The sequence below is a fragment of the Ictalurus furcatus genome, chromosome 7 (assembly GCF_023375685.1).
Source record: "Ictalurus furcatus strain D&B chromosome 7, Billie_1.0, whole genome shotgun sequence".
Taxonomy (NCBI): domain Eukaryota; kingdom Metazoa; phylum Chordata; class Actinopteri; order Siluriformes; family Ictaluridae; genus Ictalurus; species Ictalurus furcatus.
In genome coordinates, this window is record NC_071261.1 from 25,176,186 (window position 1) to 25,194,075 (window position 17,890).

Here is a 17,890-nt window from a genome sequence, read left to right on the forward strand (position 1 = left end):
TAGTCATTCATAACAATGGGTAAGACCAAGGAATATACCTGTGATGTGCGGCAAAAGTTTGTTAGGTTGTTTGGAAGGGTTTCAGTAAAAAAGCCTCTACTCTCATCCAAAAACAAACTCAAGCGTCTTCAGTTTGCCAGACACTACTGGACCTTCAAATGGGACTGGGTTCTATGGTCAGATGAAACCAAAATAGTGCTTTTTGGTAATAAACAGCAGAGGTGGTTTTGGCGCACACAGAGAGGTAGTCATACGGAAAAGTACCTCATGCCCACGGTTAAATATGGTGGTGGCTCTTTAATGTTTTGGGGCTGTTTTTCTGCCGGAGGACCTGGACATCTTGTTAAGATTCATGGCATTATGGACGCGATCAAATATCAACAGATATTAAATGAAAACCTGACTGGCTCCGATAGAAAGATGAAAATGGGCCGTGGTTGGATCTTCCAGCAGGACAATGATCCAAAACATACATCAGAATCAACACAAAAATGGTTTACTGACCACAAAATCAAGGTCCTGCCAGGTCCATCCCAGTCCCCTGACTTAGAAAACGTGTGGGCTGAACCGAAGAGGAGAGTCCACCAGCATGGACCTCGAATTTTGAAGGATCTGGAGAGATTCTGTATGGAGGAACGGTCTCAGATCCCTCGCCATGTATTCTCCAACCTCATCAGGCATTATAGGAGAAGACTCAGAGCTGTGATCTTGACCAAAAGGGTGCCAATAATTGTTGCACACCTATATGTAACAATTTTTTTTGGATAAACGTGTTTTGTTTGCAATTATTTGATATCAATGAGAGTAGAGTACTTTCGTGATTTATTTTAAACAAAAGATCAAAAGGTTAAATAATAAAGGCAATTCTTCACAGCGTTCTTTGCTCATATTTACCAAGGGTCGAATATTAGTGGAAGGCACTGTATAGATTTCTTAAAAAATAAATTACATTAAAATTTCATCACAGTGCTGTTGAATTGGTCAACTGGTCAGACGGTGCTGATTAATTAGAAGCTGTGGAAGTAATGCTGGCTGCAAGGAGGATGATAGGCTTATATAAGTGAACATTTTAATATTAAAGTGCTCATTATATGGTGGTTCTTGTTGATATGGGAACATTTTCTGTGATTAGAGGTTTATATTTTTTTTTTAAAAGGAGTCTCCAGCGACAGTTACAGCTTTGCTGCTGACTATAACTGTTAAAAAGTCTTCAGGGAGGGATTTGTGGATTCTTATTAACTTTGAGAGGAAAAAACAGAGGCTTGTCATTTTACAGAGAAACCGGAACTCCTGTCCTGAAGCTTTTGTCGTGCTGGGACCCGCAACTACTTCCATAAATGTTAAATAAACGTCTAACAAAAAAACTTCACCAGCTCAATGATTAGCTGTTTTAGTTTGTTAAACAAACACCACCACCATTTCTAAATCCTATTTATTATTAGTTTTACATTGTGGAACATCCTCCATACAAGTCCTTGTGCACGAACAGCTACTTTAGAAACAATGACGTACAGGAATGAGTACATTTATACAGCCCTATTGTTCACGTTACAGCTGGAAATTCTGTCTGAGCCGTGCTGTTATATGAAAACAATCGTCTGACCAATCAGATCTGAGAACTCAACCACACTGTGGTATAAAATGAAAGTAATAACAGAAAGCAACTGGTTTCAGGGATGTTCTACAACATTAAATGTAACTAAACATATCAACGTATGAGTCAACAGGGGCAAGGTGGAATTTGACCAGGTACTTTTTAAACTACTGGGGCAGTGGTTAAGACGCTGGGCTACTGATTGGAAGGTCATGAGGTCAAACCCCAGCAATGCCAAGATGCCACTGTTGGGCTCTTGAACAAGGCCCTTAACCTTCAACCGCTCAGATATATAAATGTAAGTTGCGCTGGATAAGGGCGTCTGCCAAATGCCACAAATGTAAATGGTGACCCAGCACTTCAGGCAATAACAGACAGGACTGACTCGGTTGAAAAACCAATCAAAACACCCAGTTCGGCTTGGGGTTGGGGGCATTTCTCCTAAAGGGGATCTCCTATGAGCGATAACAGGTTAACGCTCACTGGCGCTTAATAATCGTGTGTTGAATCAGTACAGCTAACGTTTCAATATTTTAAATGACATACACATTTTCTGTAATCGATTAAAGAAACTCAATGACATTCTTCAAATAAAGTAAGCAAAGCTTGCTGGAAAAATGTTTTGCGAAACAGACGGCTACTACAGTGACAAACAGCCTACTGCGGAACGTGTCTGTGCCATTGATTTTTAAAACGTATTTTAGAATTAGTGCCATCTAAGTTTGTGAACTAATTTCTTTGCTGTTATTAGCTGCCAGAGGAGCAAAATGCGAAATGAAACATGTGAGGTCGAAACAAACTACTCTGGCATTCATTAAAAGGTGTGTTGTGCCCTGTTTTTATATTATAATCAGACCCTGGCTACATATAGCGCTAGAAGCAAAATATATAATTAGTCTGTGTTTTTTTTTAATAGACAAATGACAGATTTCATTTCCTCTTCTCTCAGACAAAAAAACGTTGCCCCACCACTTTTGGAGTAGTGTTGCCACCCCTGGTGCGAGTGTTCTTTTTAAAACAAAAAAAAACTTATAATTATCAGTAAATTGCTGCTATCTGCTATCACTGTTGGCATAAAATCATGACCTCATGCTTATATTACACTGGATATACAGTATATTAAAAAATGGCCAAGGCTTGAGGGTTGTGCTTGCTGCGGAGAACAAACATTCACTTCCCACGATACCTTTCTCCCCTTGTACAGCTTTCAAGATGTGCATGATTCACACTTCTAATGTAAGAGGAAGTAGAGGGTGAAAACAATGACCCACGCATGGATGTGACTTGCTTATATTTCCACGGTATTAAACTGGAACTGAAAATTGGATAAATTTCCCAATCTCTGAAAAAAGAGAAAGGCTCTACTGAGAATTCTTTTTTAAAGAATCCTACCAGCTTCACAAAAGGAGAAGAGATAAATAAAAGAGAACGCCAGCTTTTAATACACCGCTGCTTTTCTGCCCAGTGGCTCAACAAAGTCAGTCTCAGACAATCACACCTTTGATTTAAGAGCTGAATAATGTAAGCCTGTGTGTGTTTGCTGAGGACACTCTGAGGTTACTGCAACACTTTACAAGTGTCTTGCAGATGGCCGATGGGAAATACTTCTCCCTATAAACGGAACAGAGTGAACGGAGTGCAATGGATAAAAAACTCAGCCGCCGGTCTCTCTTCAGCTGCTTAATCATCTCACACACACACACACACACACACAAACAGAAACACATCGTGCAGGGTGGGCTCATTCAGTATGTTAGCCACAGGAAGTGAGAAGCTGACAATAACGCTGATCTGTACACCAGATTACACACGCCGAAGCCGCATGGTGCATGACCAATACAAGCCGTGTGCACGACCAATCACCTACAATGTAACATCCTCTGATGGTCTGGAAGGAACAGTAAATGCTCGGTTACTGAAGACATGGAATCTAACATTACACTCAAACACTTATCCTTCACACACACACACACACAGTAGTGTTGTCCAGAATTCAGTCACACAAATATCTTGTGTCTGCTTATTGTAGAGTGTAAACGTTTTAAATAAGTCAAAAGGAATTCATTGTACACAGGCTAAACTGAAGTCTTTCCCCTCTTCCCTCGCGTTCCTAGCGTTAAATCAAAGGCAAACATTAACCCTTAAACATGAAATATTAACCCGATTAAGAAGATACTCTGCTTAAGAAACTAGCATGTAAACAGTGATTATTGATGACCTTAATCTGATTAAAGTCATACTCGAAGTAAACACAGATCCAATTAAGACGTGTAGGAATATTTCTTTTTTAGATGCATTATCGACGTGCATTACAGACCTTAAATCACATTATTAACACGTGTGGGAGTTTTCACCGCATTTTGTGACGGGACACGATCACACACGGCAGCGCTCGACCGTTTTACGGCGAACAAGAGAGCACGGCTGTGTACGAAACCGCGTACTTACCTACTATATAGTAGGCGAGATTCAAGTACAATATAGTAGGTAAATATGTGGTTTGGGACGCAGTCCACGGCTTCAAGCACTCATCTATTTGCACGTACAGCATGACAATTAATTGCAATTGAAGCTTTCGAAAATTAAAGATGAAACACCCAAAACTGTATACGGTACCATAACGAAGACCTCACTGTATGTCGATATGTGATATTATGGAGGGAACACTGGATGGCGTGGTGTGAGGACGTAATGACGTGTGACGCTAATCGCTCTCTGTTCTATAACATGTAAAACGGGAACATGAAAGGAATATTCTAAAAGCGGCTCATGTAAACACCTTAATCACAATATTATCTTATTCAGAATAATGACAGTAATTGGATTACTGCTGTCCATGTAAACATAGTCACTGTTCTTTGACCCCATGAAGAGTTGACGACTAGAACGTCGACCATCATAACCTGTCAAAATGTCAGTTGAAACAGAAAGCACATTGTAGTGAGGGTGGATAGAGAACAGAGAAGAGGGTGGAGGAAGTGGAGATGAAATGTACACTGACCTGAGTGAGATCTGGGATGTCACCATGATCAATCCCAACTTGCTGTGACATACGAAAAACGAACAAACAAACAAACCAAAAACAGGCACACACACACACACACACACACACACACACACACACACACACACACACACACACACACACACACACACACAAACAAAGGGAGGGGGGAGGGGGTAAAAAAAAAAAGAAAAATATAACAAAAGGGTCAATACTTCATGCAGTGTCTGTAAACTGAAAACAACAAAAAGATCGATGTGAATGGAAACGTGAAGGTCGGCCATGCGGCAGTTTACTCGGGAGACATGGACATGAATGTAGATGTGGATGGCGTTTTAGACAACTGAGACTCGGAAGCGGTCTAAAGGGGAAAAACAAGCCTGTTACGTACACGCGCACGCAAATGAAGGCAGAGTCTTTAACGCTAGCAAGTGGAAAGATCTGAAAAACCCAACCGAGACGGACATTCCTTCTCAAAAAGCCAATTTGAAAATCATGTCTCGGAGACGCTCGCTGCATTCTAAGAAGAGAGAGGGGAAAAGTGCTGCAAATGTGTGAGTGAGAGAGAGAGGAGAGAGAGAGAGAGAGAGAGAGAGAGAATGAGCAAATCATCAGCATCTGAAATGCAGCCCTCGGTTCACAAAAGAAGGTGCAACCGCACTCTGACAGTTCAGCTGGTCACGCCACAAATAGGGCGAGTGTGTGAAAGAAAAAGCGAGAGACTACTGAAACGTTGAGAAAAGCACGAGAGACCCACAAATAGCCAAAGAGACAGAATGCAAGAGCGGGGTCCTTCTCTCTCTGCACTTTTATCTACAGCTAGAAGATGCTGGAGGAGCATTCAGTTCACTTTTGTTCCTATAAAGGAGAATATGAAACGTTTCAATACAAACTGTAATGTAATCTCCATCATCGTGATTAATCATGAAAAAACATACATATAGAAATACGTCAACGAAGGCTAAAAGTCAATTCAATCAATTAAATCCTTAAAGAAAAACACAAATTCAAATGTTTAAGATCCTACATTATATACATTTGATGTCCTTACCAAATTTAGACAGACACACACACTAAAGGTACGTCTGGCATAGTTTACAATACAACTGGACGAAATATTCATATTTCCTTGCTTAAGACTCTTATAGGCTGCTAAAGAACTTTTCAGTAATTGAAACTTGAAAATGCATTTTGATAAGAACCTTCAGTAAGAAGAGTCCCTTTTTTAATTCATGTTACGTACTACCGTCAATAACTGAGGTGAAGCTTAGATATACTTTACTATTTTTTTTCCCCCACGTGAATCATTATGTAAGAAGGAAATGGTGTGGCACAGTACATCTCTCCCTCCGTCCCAGGAGTCACGGTGAGATTTGTGACAGTGCATTGACTAAAAAGGAGGTAGGATGACGACTGCAGAACATCAGAGTCCTCCTTCAGTGCGTCTGTGTGTTTATTTATAGGAAATAAATTTATAAAAAAAACGGTACCTCTGCTACTTTGAGAAACTCTGACAGCTTGGTCATCCTGTACAGGAACTTTTTGTAGATGTCCAAAGCGTCTTTGCACTGGTTCTTCTTCATATCAAAATATTTTTCTGTGTAGACAAAAAGAACAACAGCCATTAGATGAGCGATTTGAGCAAAAGCTGTAATTACCACATCAGAGAGCTGTCGAAACACATGCGACTGCCTGAAAGCGGCGACAGGATCCAGACAAACAGAGGGAGGTTAATCACCCGCTCGAGGAAAGCAAGTGCAGCGAGTGCTCGCTCAGAGGTGTCAGCTGCGGCGTGGTCTACAAGAATCAGCTGTTTAACGGGGACACTTCTTAAAAATGGCTCAGACTTAACGACTGAGCTACGGCGCTACAGACAGCTTGGTAAAACAGAAGGAAAAAGAAACGGCCCTGGAGACTGAAGCCACGTCAGTGCCAACAATAACATGCGCTGCTTCAAGAAGCCAGCATGATGGCATGTAGCGAAAGCCACAGGAACCATCAGGCTGCTCGATGCTGCCTCTTACACACCTAATGATGCAGTCTCGCATACCAGCAACCAACTGAGTGAGAATGACTTACTTTCCTCCGCGAGAGTGAGAATAGCGCGCCCTTTACCGAGAGACGGATCACCCTTCTCCGCGAGAGTGAGAACAGAGCGCCCTTTACCGAGAGACGGATCACCCTTCTCCGCGAGAGTGAGAATAGAGCGCCCTTTACAGAGATCACCCTTCTCCCCGAGAGTGAGAACAGAGCGCGCTTTACAGAGAGAGAGAGATCACCCTTCTGTGCGAGAGTGAGAACAGAGCGCCCTTTACAGAGAGAGATCACCCTTCTCCACGAGAGAGTGAGAACAGAGCGCCCTTTACCGAGAGACGGATCACCCTTCTCCGCGAGAGTGAGAACAGAGCGCCCTTTACAGAGAGAGATCACCCTTCTCCGCGAGAGTGAGAATAGAGCGCCCATTACAGAGAGACGGATCACCCTTCTCCGCGAGAGTGAGAATAGAGCGCCCTTTACAGAGAGAGAAATCACCCTTATCTGAGAGAGTGAGTGACTTACAAAACAAGTCTTTCAAAGTTTGATTTGATAGAAGGCGTGGTTTCATGACATTGCAAATGGGACAGGCTAAAAAAATGTGTTTTACGGTCAAGGGAGTGTTGCAATACTGGCGTTTTAGTGGTTTTTCGCACTTCAATAAATAATCATGGGTCAGTCTGGTGTGACCTACACGGCACCTTGCGACACCATTTGATCATGTCTCGTTTTAAAAGGGTAAGTGCATGTTTTTCCTTTTTCAGTATTTTTTTTTCAAATAATTAGTTTTTTGGGTTTTTTTTACATTTTTCCCATTCCGCTTGCAATTTGTCGAGTATATACACCGGTTGATCCAGGGCTTAAAAGGTTGGAAGGTGGGATTTTGCATTCTCTGTTTCCGTGACGACGGATTTGCAGCCATGTCTTTCTTGTTCACTGCCAAAGAAGCCACTATGTCCCAGAATGCAGCAGAAACCTATGTTGTAAACTACAGTGCTGAGTGAGAGAACAGAGCACCATTATCTGAGAGTGAGAACAGAACAGCCTGTCAGAGGAAGTGAGAACTGAGCACACTCCTCAAAGGTAACCGAGATTAGGACACACCCCTGTGACGGAGAATACAGCGTCATTCTTTCAGCAAGGAAGAATAGAGTGCGCTCCCCTGAGCGAGTGAGATTAGGACACACCCCTGTGCGATCAGAGAGGCAGAGCGAGTGTCTTACCCAGCAGGTTGATGACCCCCTCATTGTAGGCGGCAAACAGACGAATGGAGTCTTTAAAAAGTAGCATGAAGGCAGTGTTAATCACACCATTGGTGAGCTCGTTAGGATTGGCCTGGAGACACACAAAGAGACAAGAAAAAAAAGTGTTTACTCTTAACATCACTTAAACAGCAGGCTGCAGTCATCAGCTGACGAAACCAACAACGTGAAGTTTTTATTCTCATCCCATTGTTTAAATAAATAAAACACGGCGACTTTAGGACGACTTCCTCCTGATGAATGATTTAGCAGCTGGCACCAAGTTAGCAGGTAGCCCAATGAGAACTAGGCTTTCACATGACGAACCCAAGCTAATTTTAGTTCATGGGCTACAGTTGCAGGCCTTTAAAAAAAATAAAAATAAAATAAATAAATAAATAAATAATTATATATTATATATATATAAAAACCAGGAACTACAAAGATGGTACTTATACTTATTCTATGTTTAGATCAGCAGTTCTCAAAACACCCCGAGAGGTAGATTTTTAAAAATTTTTAATTCCGTTACAATGATGAAAATCACAAATCCCTTGATTTAAATGCGTTTAAGCCATTTACAAATATTCTCTATATCGCAATCACTTTTCTTTAATCAAATGCCAAACATGTCAGGAGAGTCAAAACATGTCAGGAGTGTCCTTTGGGCCTGCATGATTGGTTTAAACAGCAGGATCATGTTCGCATACAAAGCAAAACTAGTAAAGAGCATGTCCATGTCTGTTGTACCACATGCTGATGTAACTGCTGCGCAGTGTGTGTTTGCGTGTAGCACTACTGTAATGTTGTGGAACTTTTATAGATCCTGAAGTTCGGCTGAAATTCATATCAGGACTTCATCCTGGAACGGAGTTTTAGTAAATATTTGTTTGTACATTAGTTCTTGGTTACACTTTGTAGATGCACTTAACTTTTTAGCTCTGAAAACCATCTCCCTGCAGTTCTCACCTGGTTTCCTACTGAAGCTAAGCAGGGTGGAGCCTGCCCAGTACCTGAACGGGAGATGTCCTGGGGAAAACTACGGTTGCTTCTGGAAGTGGTGTTAGTGAGGCCAGCAGGGGGCGCTCACCCTGTGGTCTGTGGGGGTCCTAATGCCCCAGTACAGTGACGGGTCACTATACTGTAAAAACAGCATGGTCTTCCGGATAAGACGTTAAACCGAGGTCCTGACTCTCTGTGGTCATTAAAAATCCCAGGACACTTCTCTTTAAGAGTAGGGGTATAACCCCGGTCTCCTGGCGAAATTCCCCCATTTGCCCTTCTCTATCATGGCCCCCTAATAATCCCCACGTGGTGGGTGTTCTGGCACACCATGGCTGCCGTCGCATCATCCAGGTGGATGCTACACACTAGTGGTGGTTGTGGAACCCCCCCCCCGCCCCCCATACTATGTAAAATGCTTTGAGTGTCTAGAAAAGCACTATATAAATGTAACTGTAAAACAAAACAGTGATTCAAGTCAATCCTTCTATTTGAGTTTTGTACCATTACTTAAATGTGAGGTTTGTTTAAAGTGTTGAATTCATCATCAGCACACAACTAGAGACGGGAAACATGGAAGTCCTCGTCATTTTATTATTTGAAACGAGCACCTGAATGTAATTAGTTTCATCAGCCAGCCTAACAACAGTACACAGAAAAACACATCCAGGGTGATTATAAGGCAAGACACACAGGTATATATATATATACACACACACACACACACACACACACACACACACACACCTGAAAGTCGAGCAGAGCGTCCAGCTGGTTCTGAATAATGGGCAGAGTTTTGATCAGCTTCTCTGTATTCATGGTGCGCATCACTCCATCAATACTGCACAACGCACAAACAGATATATGAACAAACAAAACAAACAAACGTACAGAAACGAACACAACCAACAACCGAAGGTCCTGAAGTCTCAGAGAACCACTCCAGTAAAGAAAAGAAAAGAAAAGAAAAAACCCTCCACAAAGAAATATCAGGTGCACAGGTTTGTTCGTTTTGTGCCGTGTGTGCTTCCCATCTGCAGATCGGCCAACACTCGAATACATTTCTAATAACACCAGATACACATTACGTATTTGGGTTTAACTAACAAAGTACAAAAACATTATGTAGAGCCACAATTAAGCTTATAAACATGTATAAAAAGAAATCACTTCAGAAGGAAAAACAAAACTAAAGCCTTGATGTTATTCTGATTAATAATAATAATAATCGAGTCGCTCGGTGTAATTAAAATAACGCTGATACCAGAGGAGGTGTTTTCTGAAAAGCTTATTTCGACGTTATTCATCAAGTCTCTTCATCACTAGCCTGGAAGAAGAGCAACTCAGACTGTGCAGTGGGAAACAAACAGATAAATAGCTAGCAGTAAAAAAAAATAAATTATAAATTAAAAAGGGGGACGTGAGTTCTAAACATCAGCTCGTCACACTCCAGCACAGTGGAAGCTCTCGAGAGGCATCGCGTTCACTGTCTTTAAAGAATCAGCTCGATCGGATTATAGAAGCAACTTCATTAGTGTGGTAACAAGCACGCCTGACTCGACTGTAGCTCACAGAGACTGAGAGATCACGCACGCTCGACAGTAAATGAAACGCTCCCGTCCCCAAATTAACCAACGAATATACACACATAAAAGCATGATTTATGAGGAATTATCGGGAGAGTTATTTGATTAATTATTATTTATACGTATAAGCAGAATCTCGCTCACTGCATGTGTATATCATATCACATCCCCAGATGATCTGTACATGCAGCACATCCCTCAAGCACTATTTAGATAGGATAAGATTTTTTTAGGACATATTTCTGTTGCGTTGCCGGAGGAGGTTTTATAGTAATTATGACTGACATGCACAGTATAAGTGATGTCTGTATAAATCGGAGAGAAGGGAGCACGTCTTCACACTAAAAATTCCATGAGCACTACGTTTAACGCAACCTGAAAGCTTTGAACTTAAGCTGCGTTCACGCCACGTCCTAATTACCATAATTACAAGATTCCGACTTGCTAAAAGCGTTCACGTCCTCGTAGAACTCGTAATTACAACTTCTGAGCTTTCTCAGAGCCTGTACCACCTGACCGCTGCAACTTCACTGTAGTGAAGTACTTATCTCGTAATATTTCCGTGTTATGATGCGTATAATTGACCGTTATTAACGTCGATCGATCTGAAAATAAATGAGACATACGATACAGTTTAATGTAGCGAGGATCTTTTTTTTTTTTTTTTTTAAAAAGAAACGCATAACTCAGAGTACAAAGACGTGAACAGCTCTGAGGAGAACGTCCGGGTTGTCAGCTAGTAATCACGGTAAATCCGACATTGCTTGAGCGCAGCTTTTATTATAAGCTGGTCACATGGCCATGGCATGCATGTAGGCAGCACTGGTGCCTCTGGATACATCCCTATTCTGACAAGTCCTTTTAACATCATCTATATTTTATTGCCTGGTTTTGTTTTTAAATCGTCTCCTGCCAAAACCCAACGAGCACTTCACGGGGTGTCTTTATATTAAAGAAAAAGCACAAGACCTCTTTTCAGACACGTTAAAAATGAAAAATCATCAACATGTCAATTTGGACAGGATAAATATTACTTGTGGTTATGTCTAAGTCATTGTATAGAAGGTAAAAGATGGTGTGATCCATCCTGTATGTGCACACAGTCTGTGGAAAATGACGAAAGATTGGGATGGAACTAAAATCCCAGGAGATACACGGATGATTATGTTACCCGCCTCCTCATGTAAAACTAATCCAATCCAAATAAAGCTTTAGACAGCCAGCTCACTCTCTGAGTCAGCCATCCATGACAAGGTAATGATTTACAAAAAGAAATACTCCTCAAACATACTTTTTTTTTTTTTTTTTTTTTTTAAAGAGTTCAGTTTGCTTTAGAAATTACGTTTTGAGAATTAAAAGGCAAAATAAAAAGTTCCAGATGTTTGGGCTTACCCTCTTTTCATCTTGGTGAAGTCGACAGCTACGAGCCGGTAGGACAGAGCCTTCTCATTCAGATAGCGACTGTAGCGCCTGATAAAGGTGGACATGTCATAGCCTGCGAGAGAATAAATGAGGACACACGTGAAATGAAAAGAGCACATACAATATACGTAGGGGGTTTAAGCTTACTTTTTATTCGTCTGTGATCATGTTTGTGCACACTGCGTCTTGGACTTGTACGTACCTTGCAACGCACCTTTATCCAGGAAATTGTTCAGGTTGAAGAGAGTGTTTCTCGAGGCCAGGTACTGAATGAAACGCTACGAGACAGAAAAGCCACAGAGATTACGATCAGTATTTTGTCTGGTGTTCTGGTAAAAACATGACAGATCTGGAACGTGACTGCTTCGAGGACACCGCTGATAGGAGGAAACTCCCTGTTCTGGCTGAAGTGGGTGTAAACTGAAGCTTTTGTGCAAGATCAGACTTTCTGAGCTCTCGGGCTTGGCAGACGTTCTCGCTGCTGCTGCTGCTGCCTTTCCAGGCTGACTGAGCCGGGGCTGGGAAAAGCAGGCTGGAAATTCCCGAAAACAGAATCGTGCAATGTTCCACACAGTGATCTGCTCAGACTTGATTGAACAGTGCGTGATCTTGTCCAAGAGAGTCTATCAGAGAGTGGAAATTTGGGGGGGAGTCACAGTAATGACTTCTGCCACTTGAACATAATGATAATGAGTCTTTATTAAATCACATATACATTACAGCACAGTGAAATTCTTTTTTCTTTGCATATCCCAGCATGTCAGGAAGCTGGGGTCAGAGTGCAGGGTCAGCCATGATACAGCGCCCCTGGAGCAGAGAGGGTTAAGGGCCTTGCTCAAGGGCCCAACAGTGGCAGCTTGACAGTGCTGGGGCTTGAACCCCCGACCTTCCAATCAGTAACCCAGAGCCTTAACCAACAATACGTACATAACGATCATGATACAACTGCCATATACAAAAATAGAGAGAGAGGAAAAAAAAGAAAAAAAACACCCTAAAGGCCTTGAAGCTTCATTTTGGTACTGCTCTTTTTTTTTAAATTTTTTTTTTTTTTAACCACAACAAAAGTTTTGTAAATCAGAAACCTCAATAGCTTTCTAAACAGGTTTAATTACATCAACTCAAATCCAAACTAAACCTGCAATTATAGTTCATTCAAACTCTAACAGAAAATCCAAACACCAGGCGAAGAGCAGTGAGAAACGATCGATCCACAATCTGGCAAATGAAAAATACATTTAAAGCAGTGGCATTTCCAATGCAATTTACTGAACCAGAACTCACATTAATAAGGCCACGCCCTCTTTAGAGGGAACGACAGGAACAGAGCCACGCCTCCTTCCCAAGCACAGATGCCATATATAACACCATCTCTCTCATTTCTCAATTTTTTGCTCAACTAGAAATGTAGTGAAAGTAGTTGGGGCACTGGAACTAAGCTGTTTATTTATCTTTAAATGCAAGGGAAAGAGGGCATGAGAACGTGCAGAGCGCTCTGCAGTCAAGCATTAAAAATAAATCCTGTTACCAAAAGGCCAAAAGTATTAAAAAGTTGAGTTATCTGAAATCAGTGAAACTTATATATAATAACTTGTGTGTGTATATATATATATATACACACACACACACACACACACACACACACACACACACACAAACACATACACCCCCCTTAGGGATTTTTTTCCCTCTCTTTTTTCTAGCTTTCTTTTTACACTGTAAGGGAATGCTTTGAGCTATTTCAGGTGAATGCTGCAAAATAAACAAATAAATAAATCTCAGAGAAGGTGTTCTAGAGAGAATAAGCTTATATTGCCTCAAGACATTTAGTGACCTTAGAAGCACCTAGAAGATGGTCATGAGGTATGAGCTCAGGCCCAAGTTCCCCTTTGTCCTGGGACTTGCTCAACCAAGACGGAAATCCTGTCAGAACAAGGAAGTGACAACATTTCCAAAAGCGGCCACTCGGTTCCAAACGTCAACACTAAAACGAGAAGCTCGGCAAAAATAAGCGACTTTGTTTAAATCAGAGAATGATGGAGGAAATGCAAATGCGTTCTCCAGCATCTCACCTTTGCTTGCGTACAAACGCGCTGTACCGAGCGATGATTTGCCCTACAGGTGGAATTACACTGCCTGAGGCTGAAAGCCCAGAGGAATGATATTGACCGCATTTCTTGGGAAAGAATCTAGACAGCGAGGTTCAATTGATGTTGGCAGAGCAACTCATTACGCCAGACAATTGTGTGAAGGCTGAGTGATGCACACAAAAGGCAGAAATAAATGGTAGGTGTATGCACTCTTACACACTCAGGTGTACTGTTCACATTATGCTAATGACGTCGAGGAGAAACATGCACACAAGACACATCACCCAACTACTCCGAGAGCCATTTGTATTTACTGGGGCTTACAGCTGCAGTGTTTTTCCAGAGTACAATCATTTCTGGAGATCGCCCGCTAAGCTGACTTGCCACACTTCACCTAGCGTTCTAGACAATTTGCATCAGAGGAAAGGGGAAGAAAAAAAAAAGAAAAAGAAAAAAAAAACCATTGAAACGATAAAATCAGCTTCAGCTGTATGGAAACATGCTCCTGGCCACTAGCCCTTATTTAGGTCATATGACAAGAAAAGCAAAACATTCAGCAGGCGATCGAGAACCAAGAGATGTCCAAGGAAAGAAAACAGACGAGGGAAAGAAAAAAAAAGAAAAAGAGACATTTCAGTAAAGCGGAGTTCGAGGGGCTTTTGTCTGAGGTTGCTGGAAATAAAATTTAAAAAAAAAAGAGAATTATGAAAGCAGACAGTGTTTTTATAAAGCCGTTGAAGGCTGAAATCATGTTTTCCAGCCTCACCTGTGTTTATGTGAACTCTATTTACAGCTAGATTTGTGTCCGATTTAGCTGAAGCCAGATTAATCTGAACTTCCTTTATTTTTAACCGACCAAACGCCTGCCTAAAACAAATAACACACGCACTTTCGAAATGAAAAGATACATAATAATGCCTGGCATGTGTCTTTAGTGTTAATGTGATATCCATCTTCTGTAGCGCAGAGTCATGGGGAGCCTGGGGCCTATCACAGGAAACACGGGGAAGAAGGCTGGGGCAGAGGGGCGGGGCTTCAGTAATGCGTTTCACATTACTGACCGATCCCGTGACTAATCGTCTCGACCGGTTCGTCTGATCAGCGAGTAAATCGGTTTCGCTCTGTCGTATGCCGTCTTATTTAATATTCTGCCTCGTCTGCCCGGGGAATACGCTGCAGCAAAGGAACGTCCGTGTGTACACACGCCAGGTGAGCACCTTCTCCTGCCCCATCCGCAGCCTGCTGAGGTGTTTCCCGAGAAGACAATCGCCTTGAAACAGAATGGAGGAAGTCCTGCTAGGAAACCCAGGAAGGACAGTACCACTCACTAGTGCAGTCACTCGTCCGTGTTCCAGTTAATCCCGTGTCACGCTTCCACGCGTGCTGCTGCTCGAAGGTGCTTGTTTAAAATGGACAGCATTATATAAGCAAATAAGAGCTGTGGATTTTCTACGCCGCTAATAATAAATCGAGTATAAACCCTGTGTATTATTAATGCAGACGCCTCTGGCCAGAGGAGTGCACACACCCACACACCTCACGAAGGCATTTTGAGAAGTGATTGTTGATCTACGATGAGATTTCAGCCCTGTCCTGATCAGTTTACTGCCAGAAATCAAATCTGACCCTGGAGAAGTGGGACTGTGCATGCATGCGGATTTGCACAGCCAAGTGAAGCACTTATCTCTCAACAAGTTCAGAGTTACTATGGATACGGCCCATGCAACTAGTGAGGTTTTTATTAAAATAAAATACAAAAAAAAAAAATTTAAAACCACAAGCACACAAGAAGACTGTTTATTCTCAGGGCAATCTGTTTGTTCTGGCCACAAACTTATGATGGCAAGAAGGCCAATTAATTTCCCATCTTCCCTCAAGTCTTTTGAGAAAATCCACAGTGCATGGAGGAGCGCTCCTCTTTAGTAGTCATATCAGACTACAAGCAGCATTCCTAATGATCAATAATCCACAATACAGCACTCGGAGTTTCTCACTGGGAACCGATCTGCTAAGTATGTATGAAAAATACTATGGAAATGTACGAATGAAAAATCACTGCCGAGGTAATTATTACCCTGGCTATCTCGCATCACTCAAACACAGCGGTCATTATGCAAACAGCGGTGCTTTCCGAGCACGCTCAAACACACCACGCTGCCGGAATGTTAATCAAGCGTCCTCGCTCGTTTGCTTCCCCCGCAAGAACAGTCTATAGTAATAACATCATAACCAAATTACAACCTCCCAGATCAGCAAATCTGAATCCTACTGAAATGCAGCCGTGAGTCGGTACTGAGGATTACAGCAGGCCCGTGTCAGGGTCAGGGCTCTTCCAATCCCACCCACAACCGCTCTAATCAACATCATCTGAGGCCTGCGTTTCAATTTCCGTGCTGCGTGTCTGTACGCTCCGAGGCGCTTCTCATTAAACAGCGTTATCAGCAGCCAGTTATTTATCTCTGCAACACAAACACTTTATCAGGGCTCTACAAGGAAGACCCTCAGAAATTCCCTGCTCTCGCACACGCTCTCGTAATTACTAATGTAGCTCAATATATCTGTCTACACCTAAAACTAACCCTAACCTTAACCCAGTAACCAAAAGAAACCTTTTTGTCCCTTTTAGTTTTATTAAATAAAAGCTTTTTTTTTTTTGTATTAAAAATGGCAAACTCTTCCGAATATCGCGTGGTTTGCTTGATTCTGCGTTCGTTCCTGCGATCGCATGAACTAGTCCCAGAAGGTCTGAACAGTCAGATGTTCCTATCCCTGCAGGGACATGTCTCCTCCAGCAAGATATACAAACTTGCCCACACACAAACCTTACGTCCTCAGAACACCTTTAGATGCGTGTACACTAGGGCGGAAAGAACGGCTTTTACTGTTCGAATTCTATTCATCATGTTTATATATTCAGAATTAAAATCTGCTTTGAATGCTGAAAAGCTCAAATCTACTGAAACACATGCTTTCCATTGATGTCAATTATGGTGCCTAATTATGTATCAATTTAAATATTTAAAAAAAAATAAATAAATAGTATGTGTACTAACATTGCAGCAAGTAAGTTAGTTCCCACAGAGGATTATTAAAGTCTGCATGTCTGTGGGTGAATCATAAAAGTGGGTCACATGGCAGCATGGTGACGCAGCAGGTATTGCAGCATCGCCACCTCACAGGTCCAAGTTCACCGCTTCAATGCTGAGCTCGGGTTACTGCCTGTTTAGTGTTTCACATATTCTCACCGTGTCCATGTGGGTTTCCTGTGGGTTCTCCAATTTCCTCCCAACCCACAAAGACATACATAATATGCCCAAATATTTGCGTATACCTGACCATCACACCCAAATGTGGTTCTTCCCCAAAGTTGTTGAAGGCACACAATTGTATAGAATGTTTTCGTATGCTGTAGCATGACACTTTCCCTTTACTGGAACCAAGAGGCCCGAACATGTTCCAGCACGACAATACCGCTGTTCATAAAGCGAGCTCCATGAAGACATGGGCTGCATGGAAGTTTGGTGTAGAAGAGTCCTGACTTCAACCTCACTGAACACCTTTGGGATGAACTGGACACCGACTACACCCTCGACATCGGTGCCTGACCTCACTAAAGCTCTTGTGGCTGAAAGAGCAAATCCCCACAGCCACGCTCACAAACCTTGTGGAAAGAGTTCCAAGAAGAGTGGAGGTTATTATAACAGCAAATTGGGTGGTATGGTCAGGTGTCCTCAGACCTCTGGCCATACAGTGTAGCTGTAGGTGGATTTGCCGTTTTAAAATTACCACTAGGAATTCCTACCTCACACCCCAAGTTCCCTCAGGATCCATCAGCACCCTGAGCAGGTAGTCACTGAAACTGAAGGAATGAGATTTTCATCGGCTTTCGCCTTCTGTGCTACTTCCTATAGCGGTAT

At 42.1% G+C, this 17,890-nt stretch overlaps 1 protein-coding gene across 5 annotated transcripts in view; it reads right to left on the reverse strand.

Moving 5' to 3' along the window:
• Positions 1–17,890, reverse strand: part of si:ch211-200p22.4 (phosphatidylinositol-binding clathrin assembly protein) — a 67,366-nt gene that overhangs the window by 25,535 nt on the left and 23,941 nt on the right. For 4 of the 5 annotated variants that reach the window (XM_053629416.1, XM_053629415.1, XM_053629419.1 and 1 more), the window contains 6 exons: positions 12,086–12,161; positions 11,854–11,956; positions 9,623–9,716; positions 7,856–7,967; positions 6,089–6,195; positions 4,596–4,637 (listed from right to left, as the gene is read on the reverse strand). In XM_053629416.1, the coding sequence (XP_053485391.1) occupies positions 4,596–4,637; positions 6,089–6,195; positions 7,856–7,967; positions 9,623–9,716; positions 11,854–11,956; positions 12,086–12,161 (534 nt within the window). Of the gene's footprint in view, positions 1–4,595; positions 4,638–6,088; positions 6,196–7,855; positions 7,968–9,622; positions 9,717–11,853; positions 11,957–12,085; positions 12,867–17,890 lie in introns of those variants that run through there. The other variant, XM_053629420.1, reaches the window with a different exon arrangement.